General features: G+C 43.3%; 1 protein-coding gene across 6 annotated transcripts in view; it reads left to right on the top strand.

The window, feature by feature from the left end:
* The window catches only part of Adamts20 (ADAM metallopeptidase with thrombospondin type 1 motif, 20), a 132,134-nt gene extending 117,205 nt beyond the window's left edge, over positions 1–14,929 (top strand). For 4 of the 6 annotated variants that reach the window (XR_015624131.1, XR_015624130.1, XR_015624128.1 and 1 more), the window contains 6 exon segments: positions 136–230; positions 315–406; positions 977–1,110; positions 3,259–3,350; positions 9,575–9,679; positions 12,976–14,929. Coding sequence is in view for 2 of the 6 variants with exons in the window: in NM_001421315.1 (NP_001408244.1) it covers positions 136–230; positions 315–406; positions 977–1,110; positions 3,259–3,350; positions 9,575–9,679; positions 12,976–13,065 (608 nt within the window). In the remaining 4 variants the exon portion in view is untranslated. 6 annotated transcript variants of the gene reach the window in all.
* Positions 14,930–15,356: the final 427 nt, after the last annotated feature.

The raw sequence follows: 15,356 nt of genomic DNA, 5'->3' as shown, positions 1-15,356 counted from the left end.
ATAGATATATGCAGTTGCCACGCCCTGCAACACGAACCATCAGACCTTCAGAGTACAGCAATGGTTCTGATGGTCAGGTCCACGCTGCTTGGAATTTGCTCAGTCCTGATTTGCTGCATTCATTTCTCTTTGAAGGTAAATTACTCACCACCTGCAAAGAAATCCAAGTTACAAACAACATTACCAAGGATGGCAACTATGATCTTAACGTCAGGGGAAGAATATTGAAGGTACCACGAGAACCACTTCTAACTGATTTTCACCTTGATCTTGCCATTGGGAAATGTTTTCTAGATGTCTGTGTGTCCCCTCAGATTCATTGCTCAGGCATGCAGCTGGAGAACCCTAGAGAATATTTACCCCTGGTCAAAGTTGAAGACAACTTTTCGGAAATATATGGCCTTAGGTAAGGGACATTTTATACTATCCGTGCACTTTTAGGGCTCATAGACTTTGTCACAGCATTGGAATCATTTACACATTGTGCAGGAAATTGAGAAGGAGGGGGACACAATAGGACCTTAGTCATCTGTTGGCCTGTAACCACAAAGAGTGTTAGTGTGGGGCAATACAGAAGGGATAAGTTTAAGACCTTGTCTGTTTTCATAGAAATACAATGAATTCTAGTAACAAAAACTGGGAGAATTACATCTCAATTTTTTTTTTTTTTTGGTTCTTTTTTTCGGAGCTGGGGATCGAACCCAGGGCCTTGCGCTTCCTAGGTAAGCGCTCTACCACTGAGCTAAATCCCCAGCCCCTCAATTTTTTTTTTTTGCACAGCTCGTCCCTGGTTTTCCCAGTGAGAATTCCATTTGTTAGCCATGGTGAATTCTGCTTCTTTCCCGGTTAATGTGTTGTCGCTATGGTGTGGAAGGGCAGAAGGGCGCCTTCTGTTTTTTCCTCCTCTATGTTCATCCTTTGCCACACTGGGGTCTAACAAATGCACCAAGTACTAAAATATCCAATGTTCTTACAGACTTCAAAATCCCTACGAATGCCCCTTCAACGGAAGTAGGAGGGCAGACTGTGCGTGTGAAAATGACTACCCACCTGCCGGATACACTGTTTTTAGCAAAGTGAGAGTTGATCTCGCATCCATGCAAATCAAAAGTAAGTGCTGGGACTCTGGAAAACAAAAGTACTCCATTTGCTAAGGCAAAGTCCAGCAATGTACGGGTATATATGACAGGACATAATGAAGAACGGTTGTACAGAATGGTTTCCTTAACAGTTATTAGATACATACTTTATAACGACAGAAAGTATGGGGACCTTTGATACAAATATACAGTGACAGTAACAAGATATTTCTCTTTCAAATCACGCTATGTCCCTCAAAACAACTCCTAACCGTATGAAATTCAAAGAAACTGATATTCTTAACCTAAGTGTAAGGCTTTTTGTGTAAGGCTTTAAGGAATAGCTAGTTCCGGGGGCTGGAGAGATGGCTCAGTGGTTAAGAGCACGACTGCTCTTCCAGACGTCCTGAGTTCCAATCCCAGCAACCACATGGTGGCTCGCAACCATCTGTAATGGAATCTGATGCCCTCTTCTGGTGTGTCTGAATTTACAGTGTACTAATATATATAAAATAAATAAATATATCTTTTAAAAAAAAGGAATAGCTAGTTCCAGATTATAATCTATTAAATATCATACTTTTCCATATCATATCATTTTATCTTTCAAACGATCCCATATCAGATAAGACAGGTATTACGTCAAAATGTCACAGGTGATGAAATTAAGCTTATGAGAGTGACCCATCCCAGATTACAGTTAGTTAAGGGCCACTGAGGAGGGATGGAGACCTGCTCAGAGAACTGGGGCTGGGGACCATGCCATTGTTCTAGAAATTAACTGGTAATTTACTCAAGTCACAGGTATGCATGGACCCTGCAGTATGCTGGTCATAAAGTAAATGCACTTCAGTTTGGGCATGTAAAGTTAGACATACCTGCCCAGAATCCACAGGATGATGCCTGCTTGATGGGCTGCCCTTCATCAGAGGCAAACAGACTGTGCAAACACCAGCAGGGATCCCTATGTTACTGACAGCTCATGCTTTTGGAGGAGACACTAAAATACTCTGAAACTTGTGTCTGTATTCTGCTCCAATCTATGGTGTCACAAAGAAGCAGCAGGTCATGACCTGCTTAACGGCGTCCTTTCTCGGAGTAGGTCTGATTTGTAACTGTCTGTAACTTCGTGGATGTGTTGTCTATCCACTCTGCCTGCAAGCCCACCGTGACCATACTGACTGAGGCTTGGGAGGTGCACGCAATTCCTCTGGCAGCTTAAGGAAGGCCTGACAGTTTGTATAGCGGTCGTTAGAGATGAGGTATTTGCAGAAATGCTCCTTCGGGGGACTGCCTTCAAAGGACCCAGTGCCATTATCACCGGGTGCGCAGTGTGACCTGTCAATGTCTTGAATCAACTCAGTGGCACTGACAGCCATTGTTGGGACCTCGTTGAGGTGACTAATGATGCCAGCAGGACTGAGTGCATTAACCGAGTTCAGGGATTCTGCACAACCTGTCTTTGATCCAGTGAATCTAGCCATGGTATTTTAATACAGAATCTCCAGTGACGATGACGATCAGCAGACGTCGCTAACGTCCACAAACGATAGAGGGAAAGAATTGTACCAGTGAATTGGTATAGATACAGCAGAGGTGGGCTCACACAGCCTTAGCATGAAGGGTCTTCCTTTGAAAAGGTTTTTTTGTTTTTCTGTGATCTTCTTCTTCTTCTTCTTCTTCTTCTTCTTCTTCTTCTTCTTCTTCTTCTTCTTCTTCTTCTTCTTCTTCTTCTTCTTTTTTTTGGTTCTTTTTTTTTTGGAGTTGGGGACTGAACCCAGGGCCTTGCGCTTCCTAGGCAAGCGCTCTACCACTGAGCTAAATCCCCAACCCCTGTGATTTTCTTCTTGAGCCCACTCTGTCTATGTGAGAGATCTGCTGTGAAATAATACAGGTAAATAAATGTGAAAAACTATTTAGTGTTTTTTTTTCATATTTTTCTTTAATTTGAGATGTACCTGTGAATTTTTTTAGGACTATTCAGGCGATGCATATTTTTGTGTTAAAAATGTATCTGTTTTGAGGCAGTGCTATATTATATGCTATTGTGGTAATATTTTGTTAAAATTTTTACTAATCATATAAATATATTTAAGATGCTATGGAAACTGCATATTCAAAAATAAAGAGGACATTGATGTTTCCATGGTAATGAGCTGTATTTTTTTTTTTTTTACAGCGACGGATCTTCTTTTCTCCCGGACACTATTTGGAAAGGCAGTTCCATTTGCCACAGCTGGAGACTGCTACAGTGCTGCCAGATGCCCACAGGTACCTCATGCGTATCTCAGCACGCGTTTTCTTCATAATGAAACGTTTAGTGTTTCTCTTCACTAATTTTCTTGAGCAGAACATCGCACAAAACGTAAAAGACTAGATATCTAAAGCTCTCTCTAGGCACTTATTTGAAGTGTTGTAAATCAACCGAAGGAAAGCCACTTTAGCCAATATTAAGTTCATTTCAAAGATTCGGGAGCAAGACCTGTAACGTGTTCAAATCCTCTTTCCGTGACATGCCATCATTTTAACCTTTCAACCTGGCCCCCCGGGAGTGAACAGATGCACAGGGAGAGGTAAACAAACGAACCGTGAGCCTGTGCAGTTTATTTGCTGATGGTGACACCAGTTCCTTGGTGTGTGTTTCTCAGAGGACCATGTGTGGAAGAAAGAGTCTCATAGAGGGGGCACTGGAAGGTGTTGTAAGCCATTAAAAAGGTGAGGGAGGTCCTAACAGGCACTGTGGAATCCCACTGGCCCATTCTGTATGGGATGCCTATGTTGTGATGTGAGGTTTGACGCACACGTCTGTGGCCATCTGACACCCAATCAAACAAGACTACCCAGTCTTAAACTTGAACCTGCATCTACATAGGCTTATTGATAGCCTCTTGAGACTGAGTAACCTATCTGGGGACTTGTCCCTGGATTGGGGCAGTCATTAATATTTTGTAGCTCTTCACTAGTTAGAGGCCTTGTAAGGTTTATCCCCTCCGTGATGGTGTTATCATTGTGCAAGTCTAATTTAGGAGACGTCATTGGGGTGTATATAAAAGACACTATCTCACAAAAAACATCCTAGTCCTCTGGCTCTTAAAATGTCTCTGAGCCCTCCCTCTTTCGAGACGTTCCCTGGATTTGTAGAGGGTTGCGTTGTAGATGTATTAACTGAGGGCAGACAGTTAGCTGTCGTCTACATTTTAACCAATTGTGGATTTCTGCAGTGCCTTTTGTCTGCCGTAAAAAAAGAAGCCTCTTTGGTGATGGGGGCCAGCCACACTTATCTGTGGATACTGTATTGCTTTTTCTGGCATTTTAAGGTGGAAAACTATTGATCTGAGGTTTTCTTCCATTTATTAATGCCTTTATAGCCATAAATTCTAAATGCTTTGCTGTATGTAAGGGTTTTTGCATTTGTATATTTATTTTATTCATAATGAAATATTTTCTACTATCGTTGGATCAGTAACTGTCCCTACCTAGATGTAGTAGACTTTCCCAAATAAAAATTTTCTGTTTGCTGTATAACTTTAGAATGATTTTCAGAGTCGTACCTTTAAATGGAGTTCATGCCTCATAATTTTCAGCAGTTGTTGCAAGAGAGAGTGTCCACAGGTTCATTAACCTGCAATTCTATAAGAGCTTTTTCTCCTCATCTCTCTCTCTCTCTCTCTCTCTCTCTCTCTGTCTCTCTCTCTCTCTCTGTCTCTCTCTCTCTCTCTCTCTCTCTCACACACACACACACACACACACACACACAGAGAGAGAGAGAGAGAGAGAGAGAGAGAGAGAGAGAGAGAGAGAGAGACGTATACATTTGAATGAAATGTATTTGTTTGTGGTATATACGCACATATAAGTTCACATTTACAGGCTAGGGAAGAATGTCAGGCACTCTTCTTTGTCACTCTCTCTCTTAATCTGTTGAGACAAGGGTCTCTTACTAAGCCTGGAGCTAGGCCGGTAGCCAGCATGTTTCAGTGACCCTACTGTCTCTGCCTCCCCTCACGCTGAGGTGCAGATGTGCTTGACCCACGCTTGGCCTTTTACACGGGTGCTGGGATCCGAAATCAATTCCTCATGCTTGTGTAGAAGACACATTTATCCACTGAACCGTCTCTCCAGCTCTTGTCTATGCTGTTGGAAGCAGAGAACTTTTCAGAAGAATCTGGTTAGGTACACTCAAGTCCGTGTTTCTTCCTTTTCTCCCTCCTCCTTCTCCTCCTCCTCCTTCTTCTGTGTTTTCTCCTCTGTTCATGTGGTGATAGATGGTTACTTCCTAGAATGGACTACTTTCAATTCTCTCCCCAGAACTTAACCTTCCCTTTTTGAGATCATCCTCCTGTCAAACACCTTGTCTGTGTGTTCAGACACATGCTCTGAGATCAAGGATGTGTGACCTAAAATGTGCTATCCTAAATGAAGTTTGCCATAACACACAGCCTCCTTTTCTTGAGGACACTGTCCTTTTGACCTCACATGGAGATTAATTCTCCAGTGGCCAATTTGTGTCAGGATGGATGAGCTTTCTCTAACAACCCTTTTCCTTTCAACTTTGCCATCTGGTCATTTTCTTGATACCATGAGATATACAAACAGTCTGGTGATGAGTCCTTCCAAAGACAGCTGTTTAGAAAGATTGCCAAATTCTGGGAATCTGGTCCTCGCCCTTCCATTTCCGTTTCGGTCTGTTCACTGAGAGATAACAGCAAAATTCGAAGGAGACAGGTATTCACAGAGGCTACATCATTGACAAGTGGGATCAAAAATCCCTCTTATTCATTAGTGAACTCTCCCTTTGGGAAGTAGCAGAAAGACGATTATTAAAAACAAGAAATCTCTTGGTGAGCATGAAATTCGAATGAGAAGGTTTTATGTAATTGGGCTTTAATAGGATGGCTATTTCTTTTCCCTTCTGATGCCGTTCTCTCACAAATACCTTAAGGAAACTATGTAGCTGTGAAGTATGTAACCTCGGCTTGTAGTTAGGTAGACAGATTCTCCATGTCAACAACTTCTGTCAGGAACTAGTCAATGCAGCATCAGCACTAAGATGATTTTCTGCCATCAGGGTATGGTGCCCTCTCGTGTGGTTCTGAGTATTTTTTTGGAATGCAGGGCTCTGTGCCAACATTAGATCGTGCTGGGCACAGATGGACGCTGTTGAAAGAACCTGTGCCATGCACACTCAGTCTGGATTTGTCTACCCCTGGCAGCAGTTACCAAAAATACAAAGCGCCCAGTATTGCTGGCGACGTCCTGTCAAATGTATAAACCGGATTCTGTGTTTAGTTACATGACATTTGCATGAATACCTTCCAGATGCTCAGTGTCACAGAGAGAACGTCTCCCCTTGTTTGGGATTCATCAAAACCACATCCTCTGTGTTTGCATGTGGCCTGGGTACCCCAGGATATGAATGCTAAAAAGGGCACAAACACATACAGCGTCCTTTAGAGAAAATAAACTTTACCACACTGAACGTGAGACGAAGTCAGAGCGTGTTATGTGACTCGGGAATACATATGTCAAGGGGGAGGTGGATGTTCCCGCACAGTCCTGGTATGGGCCTTGCTTCCTGGCCTTTAATTAGCATTTGATTCCCAGAGAGTTGGAGACCTCTGGTCGACACTTGTTGCTTCCAGATGTTGGAAATTATGATTTATGCACACACATACAGGTGTTTAAGTTTTCATATCTCCAAGCTAAATTCCTAGGGCCTTTGTTGCAGATTCTCTGGTGCGTGCTGTAGAGAGGAGCTGCGCCATTTTGTTTTTCTACCAGCACAGATGAACATCCTTGTTGTTTCGTGTCCATGCCAGCGTTTGGTCTTGTGAAGTCTGCTTTCATTTGCCTGTTTGCCTTCATTTTAGTGGTGTCTACTCGTGGTTTTATTCACATTTTTCTAGTGCACAGTGATGCTAGGTATCTTTTCTGGGGCTATTGGTCATTTGTGTATTTTGCTTAATGAGGAAAATGTCCATATCTATGTCCTTGTCTGACACCAAGTTTGTTTTCCTACTGGTGAATGTCGAGAATCTGGATACACAAAGGTCTTTCACCGGAAGCAACAATTGCAAGCATCCCATTTTCCTCTCAACCAGCATTTCATTCATTCAATTATCTATCAGAGTGAAAGTGTTTTTCCTTTATTTTAATGAAATCAGGTACCTTCTTTCTTATAGATCGTTGAGCTAAGAGATCAAACGCAACGCAAAATTACAAAGATATTCTCCATTTTAAATTATTTTCTTTCTACCCGTCGGCCCTCCTCCGTATCCACACTGTGGCTCATTTTGTGTTAATCTTGACTTGCAGCCTGGGGTGGGAGGGTTCCACATACGGATATCTCATAGATTTGACACTTTGCTAGCAAGGCAGTGTTCTCTCCACCCTCTGGCACCGTGGTCCCCAACTTTCCTAATTCTGCGACCCTCTAATACACTTTCCCATGCTGTGCCGACCCTCTAATACACTTTCCCATGCTGTGCCGACCCCCACCCATAGTTCCTTTGTTGCTACTTCATAACTGTAATTTTGCTACTGGTATGAACAGAAAGGTAAATATCTATATTTTCTGACGGTCTTAGGCGACCCCGTAAAAGGGTCATCCCACCCCAAAAGGGTGGTGATGTTAGGTTGAGGACCCCTGTTCCAGCATCCCTGTTGTGGCAGCACCCTAGAACCTGAGCACTTCACTCAACACTGAAGCAATGGCCCTCCCAAGAGGCTCAGCTGCTATGGGGCTAGACACAGGCCAAAGATCTAGAAACTCTGCCACCCCCATAGCAGGTGATGAGGAACAGATGCAGTGCCTCAGGTTGCAGAGAATGGGAGCCTGGCTAAACCTCATCCGTCAGACCAAACATCCTCAGTGCTCACCCGCCTGGCACTAGGCTAGCCCCGGATTGGATCGAGGATGCTGAGGGTAAAGTCCTCATTGCACTGCTGGCCTCCCTCAAAGTCTGTGTCATATGATCCAAGAATCTGTCCAGTTTTACCCGCCTTTGCAACGGTTGGGATACCGATATGTCTCACCTTCCTAGGGACTAGAGTCCCAAGTGGGTGGTGCCTTGCCTCTTGGAGTCTGCGCTCCATTCAGTGATCATCAATCATAAAGAATTTCACTCTAAAACAACGTACATTCCTGGTCCCGAGTCTTCCTTCCCTCAGCCTAAGCCTTTGGAAAGTTTATTCTTCCTCGGAGCCTTGTTAGGATCAGAGGCACAGCCACAACCCAACCTCTGCTGCTTATAAGTTTCTCAGAGAAATTCATCTCAGTGTAGTGGGAGAACGGCAGCCACCCAGGCACTGGTGTGACTGAAAGGGAACCTGCATTGTACCTCACTGCACTGATGCACACACCTCCCAGCCCACATGTCCAGGTCTACAGCAGCCATGAGAGTCTCTGTCCCATGCCTCACTGATGTCCCAGAGGCTGCTGGGCAGAGCGAGACCCAATACTGACAGAGGACTCCCCTCCTAAAATACAAAGACAGGAAAAGGCAAGTCCCCAAAGCCTTTACCTGAAAGACTCAGCAACGTTGAAACCGCCATAGACCCTGACCCCCAAGCTTTGTAGTATTGCCAGTGTTCACGATAGCTGAAAAGACCTCCGGAGTCTACTCAGGGCTTCTTAAACTTCCCTCCTGCTGGCCCTCCCTCCCATGACCCTTTAGTATATAACAGCACAGAACAGACACACAAACCAAGCGTTTAGTGGTTATAAACCGTAAAGAAACTTTACTGTAAAGCAGTGATTTGATATGCATATAATTTCACTACTCAAGATGAACGCAGATGTGTGCACTGATGAGACAGAGGGCTATGCTCTTCTGTCTTATGGAAAGAATAAGACAAGATGTCACCTTGGTCCTTTCATTTCTCAATCAGCGTACACTCAAAGCTTATTACTAACTATGGTAACCTGAGCTATTTTGACATTAAAAATACTTCTTGCATGATGTGAGCCTCTAGGGAACGCACACCACAAATGTGTAAGTGCTGTCCCACTGAAGTCTGCACATCCTGTGAGGTCCTAGAAAGATGATTGCGTGGGGGGAACAGTTCAGCAGCAATGCCCTTTATGGAAGGGAGGAGTCACAATAAGGAGAGATCCCGGGAAATAAATCAGACAGGTGTAGTGCCACAAAACTATCAAAAAGAAATGGTAAAGTTGGGCATATTTTTATCCCCGTGAATGCTCCTCCATGGAGGACTGGCCAACTGTGCAGGCCCCTTGGCTCTAGGTGTCACAGACTCCGAGGCCTGCTGGACTTGCTTAGCATTGCATGGTATTAACTCTGATTGGACTTGTGATTGAGAAGACTTACTTCTCAATCCGAACTTTAAACTCTTTAACCGGATCATTTTCTTTAAGTCAAGTTAGATCAGTCTTCTTCGCCTGTTTTGAAATTCCTGTGAGTCATTTGATGTTTCCAGGCAAGAACAGTCTTAAATATTTTACATGCTCTTTTTTTTTCTTCCTCACAATGCAGGGGCAGTTCAGCATCAACTTAGCAGGAACTGGCATGAAGGTATCTAGCACGGCAAAGTGGCTCGCTCAGGGGAGGTATGCCTCGGTCATCATCCACAGATCTCAGGTAAGTCCTTAGAACTAAAGCGACTGAGGGTCACTTCTGTGCTATGAGCTAGCACTGAAGTCCCCAACCTTGGAGGCAAACACGTATGAGAACAACGACTAGAAATTTACTGTATGTTATGAACATGCAACATATAATGGGGTATAGACACATGCAAATTCAAATTTGGGCCCCACACATTCTCTCTCTCTCTCTCTCTCTCTCTCTCTCTCTCTCTCTTCCTCATTCACACAAGACACACACACAGACACACAGACACACACACATACACACAGACACATACACACACAGACACACACATACACAGACACATACACAGACACACACACAGACACACACACACAGACACACACACAGACACACACATACACAGACACACAGACACACACACAGACACACACACAGACACACACACATACAGACACACACATACACAGACACACAGACACACACACACACAGACACACACACATACAGACACACACATACACAGACACACAGACACACACACAGACACACACACATACAGACACACACAGACACACACACATACAGACACACACAGACACACACACACAGACACACAGACACACACACGCACAGACACACAGACACACACACGCACAGACACACACACAGACACACACACACAGACAGACACACAGACACATACACACACACAGACACACACACACAGACACACACACAGACACACACAGACACACACACAGATACATATACATACACACACATACACAAACACACAGACACACACACAGACACACACAGACACACACACAGATACATATACATACACACACATACACAGGCACACAGACACACACACACACACACACACACACACACACACGAACATGAATCTCAAATTTGGACCTTATGACTGGACATGAATGTATGTTCTTAAAGATAGAGATATAACTGTGCCAGCTACTCAAAGAGTGCGGCAAATGATCTGCAAGTTCAAGGCCAGGCTCTGGAGTGAATTCAAGGTCAGCCTGGGCAGTCTAATGGGACTTTTTTCTCAAATGAAAAGTACAAAGAAGTCTGAGGCCGTAGACCTGTGGTAGAGCATCCATCTAACTTGGACCACCGGTCCCAAGTACGGCAGAACGCCAAACAGCAAACAAAACTCCAAACACAGAGTTAAGATCTAATCTTTTTAAATGGTGGTTCAATTCGGGGTTTATTTATCTCCTTGCTTTGGCTTAGGGAAGGGGTCACTAAATGGAGTCATTCAACAAATATCCTTAAAGTGTTTCCAGCAATTCGAGATCTCTTTGCAGCACTCATATCTTCCTGCCTATGTTTATCTAGAAAACACTGCTATTTTGTCCGTATTCGGGGAGAGAAGTGACTCAGTCAGCAGTGTCTTCCGCCCAAGCATGTGGGCCTGAGCCTGCATCGATGACCCTTGTGCTACAGGGGAGGAGTGGAGAAAGGAGGATCCATGGAGCTCATTAACCAGATCGACGAGCCCCTTTGCAATTAGAGACCCTGTCTCAATCAATAGAATTGAACTCTATTGAAGAAGACACCCGGTGTTCACCTCTGGTCCCCACATGTACTCAAGCACATGCGTACACAGGCAGGTCTGCATACACAGACCCACGGACCCACATGGCCACATAGATATATAGCATGCATACACACAAATATTAATAATGTTATAGGATGCTTCTAAAAGATGAAGGATAAACTTGATAACAATAATTCTCTAGAGAATAATATATTCTCATCCTCCTATTAGAAAACATTAGACCTAAATAGATAGGCTGAACATATACCCAGAGGGCCATTTACTTTGAAAGCCTACCATTTTACCCTTACCATAGAAATAATATCTATTAAAATTATTTAATTATTAATTCAAACAGTGCACAGATCCTCTTTGGGAGAATGGGCTTGGGTCATTTATATGCTCATAAATCACCCCTCCACAGCCTTCACCCTCTTTGGTGTTTTCTAGCTTTTATCTTGGTTAATATGGCGCATAACATTCCAATTAAAACTAGTATTTATGGACAAAATGCAATTTTCTTGTGTGATAGTCTTAAAGCATTTTGTTTGTTTCCAAGGAATACACAATCATGTTTCAATTATTATACACATAGAGAACCTAATGAAATATCCTGGCTTTCATGTGTCCAGCTTTTAAATTTCTTTTGCTTGAATATAAAGAATGTGTCTTGGCTAAAGTCACAGAACGGAGAGCAATAGTTTGTAAAATCTTTCGTTTTTTCCCCTCTACTTGTTACAGCTTCTAAAATCCAGTTACTTATTTAATTGTGGAGAATCTTACGTGTTACGTTAAAACGTCCCTGACAGTGTTGCTTGAAGTCTGATTGATATCCAGGATAAAACTGAGACCCATGAAAGCCAAGCAATAATTGCGGAAATGCAAACATATTTATGTTTCGTAAAGTGTGATGAGCTGAACCTCCCACTCGAATAGCCTAGGAAAAGGAAATCCACAAAACGGAGTTTTCCTTCTCATTTTCTCTGTTCTCTGCAGTTTAAGGGCTTCTGATCACAAATCGTCTTCTGTCTCACAAACTCTCAAACACTGAACACTGCCTTCTCCACCCTACCTTTTCTTCTCTGGAGTAAAAACAATGTTTGTCTCTAAGGAAAATGACCACAGTTAAACGTGTTGGGTCTATGATAAGGATTCTTTAGTGTTTTTGATCTTTGTAAGTAAAATGAAGGCTGCAAAGAGCACCCGCCCCATCCCCTTCTGTCCTTCTCCCTCAGAAGATCAGCCTGAGCCTATTTCCGGTTTTAGTCCAATTCTGATCATGACTTCCGCTCTCTGCCCCTTGGTTTCTGTCCCCATTACACCACTTCCTACAATTCTCCATCCTGCCCTTCAAACGCATGATCTGAGACCATTGGGAAAACACCGCGACCCACGTATCTTCAAGGTCAAGTTTCTATAATACCCTTTTGGCGGGGTCTACTATTTAAATTAGAGTTTTTATTTTAATAAACTCAGCACTACAAATAAGTATTCAGGTGAAAACTACGTGCGCTGAGATGCAGTGTGTAAATCCTACCATGGTTTATTTGATATAAACGGCAGCTGGTATCAATCCTAGGCTGTCCGTCCCCTTTGGACCCACGCATGACCTTCATGGGGCGGCAGCTCTTACAGAGATCCTTGGCTGGGACTCGAGCCACATTATTTAAAGCGGATTTTTTGGGTTTTTTTCTGTGTTGCGCACAGTTGCCAGCTTGTGTAAAAGTCTCCCGTGTTTTCTACTTCCTTATACCTCCAGGACGGAACCAAAGTGTACGGCAGATGCGGAGGGTTCTGTGGCAAGTGCGTTCCTCACGTGTCTACGGGGCTCCCGATTCAAGTGCTATGACCATTCAAGGCTTGGAAGTTCCGCAAAAGCGGGGTGGCTCTGTGGAAGCACAGGTGTCTGGTGCTCCTTTCTCACTCCTGGCTTCCTGAGACTTCCATATCCAAACCTTTCTCTGGGTGCTCATCGGGGTTTCAGACCACTTCATATTTATGGGTTTTCAAGAGTCGCTTAACAGACACCACTCTAATCAGGATCAGTTTTTTGAACATCGTAATTTATTATAGGGAATGCAGGCATAATGTTTGAATGGATTATACGAAGGAAATATTACTGTTCACAGCTTAGACTGGACCATAATAATGTTACTCTCTTAAACACACACGGGAATAAATCTCTGATCCGCTTCCTAGGGTACAAGGAAGGGCTATTGTGATTGTTAAAATGGAGCAAGTAAGAATTAGTGAATATCAAATTAATAGTTGTATCAAATAAACACATAGACACCATCCTTTCTACTGATATGATTTTGATTCATTGTCTTATTTTTTCTTTAATTTTAATCTATGTTTTTTTTGGTGCTTCAATAAAAATGGTTCTAAAATATAACACATTTTTTTCTTAAAAATGTGTGCTCATGTTAAGTATTAAATAGAAAACTTTGTGGCAAAACGGAGAAGATATGATATATTTGAGATTTGAGTTTTAAGGCCTACCTCTGTATATGTATGAGCAATATACTGTTTTTATAATGTTTATGTTCTATTATGTCTTTATAACTCACATATGTAACTACCCGCAAAAAAAAGTCTATTTTCTTAGGGTTAAATGCCTTTTGGGTAGCCAAATAGAAAGATGGACATTCTTAAAATTCTGATGATCCTAAGTTTTGGTTCTGTTTTCCTGAAAATTCTGTTTTCCTGTCCCTTTTCCCACTTTAAAAGTTCCTTAGAGAGTATGTGGTGGTGAGGTTTCCTCTAGAGCAAAGATTCTCAACCTGTGGGTCTCAACCTCTTGGGGATCTAGTGACTCTTTCACGGGAGTCACCTGAGATCATTGGGAAGCACAGATATCTACATTGCTCTTCATAACAGTAGAAAACTTTAGAGTTATGAATTAGCAATGAGATAATTTTATGGTTGGGGGTCACTGCAGCATGTGGGACTGTTTTAAAGAGTCACGGCATTAGGATAGGAAGGTTGCGAGTCCGTTGTTCTAGAGGAACAGATAACGTTATCAAAGGGATTTATTAGATTGGTTTGCACTGTTAACAGTCTACGTACTCCAATAATAATTGTCTTCACACTGAGACTGGACGCCCTAGCTGTCTCAGTCCGTACTAATGACCTTGACGTTTGCCAGAGCAGGGATGTGGGAGCAGGGATGCTCTCCTTCAGCCCATGTAGAAAGCTGCAAAGCTGAAGTCAGAGGAAAATGATGACGGTCTAGTCAGCGAGTGCACCAGCGAGGCAGTAAGAGAAGCAGGCAAAAAGCGAACGCTTGCTTTCTCTTCCAAAGTTAGGGCATGGCTCCCTCACAGTCAACCTAATGGGACATCCGGCACGGGTGTGCGCCAGCCGCCTGCTTAGTGGGCAAGTCCAGATCCTGCCAAACAGATATTTTCCCACGTCGGCCTACCCTATAAAAGCATGAGATTTACTAACTCAGTTTACCAGTAAATATAAGTGTACTAGCTTTACCCTCAAGGTGTTTTTCTCCCAAATATTTGCTAGAGGTGTAAATGGTACCAGAGGACGTCGGTGCGCATGCGGTCAAACACTTGCAGAATTCTGAAAAAAGGGGAGATTCTGCGAATCGGTCAGGCATTAAGACAGGATGTCTAATATTTTCCATTCAATGTTCCATCTGTTATTAAGGCTGTGTAATTTATAAACATCTAAATAAAATATGTACTTGTGTGGCGCTAGTAGCCTCGTTTACATGTGTAAGGGTCCGTGATTTACAAAGAGTGGTGTCCCCAACTCAAATAGTTTGCAGCAGCAAAGACTGTTCTGCTGAGAACCTACGTGCAGTGATGGGGGCAGGGTCTACAGCTCCTGATTGGGTGCTCGAGAACTCAGGTTAGTGGTGGGGCTGCTTCCTGATTGGCTGCCTGTGAGGGATGGTCTCCGCCCCCCAAACCCCCCACTTGACTTGTTTTGGACTTTTCCAGTTTTGAGAAACAGAAACTTCTTAGTCCTGGTCTCCCAAACTTGTTTGCAGCCTGGTGTGGAGTCAGCCTGGTTCTGGCTAACTCAGTCCTCTCACACACTCCTCACGTATCAAAAAGGACCCGCACTGAAATCTCAGGGAAATTACGCCTTCTTCCTGGGGGCGGGGGGGGGGGGGTAAAT

This window comes from Rattus norvegicus, chromosome 7, assembly GCF_021556685.1.
Source record: "Rattus norvegicus strain SHRSP/BbbUtx chromosome 7, alternate assembly SHRSP_T2T, whole genome shotgun sequence".
In the NCBI taxonomy this organism is placed as follows: Eukaryota; Metazoa; Chordata; class Mammalia; order Rodentia; family Muridae; genus Rattus; species Rattus norvegicus.
The sequence above is the reverse complement of the archived record's forward strand: the minus strand, read 5'-3'. Positions and strand labels throughout refer to the sequence as shown.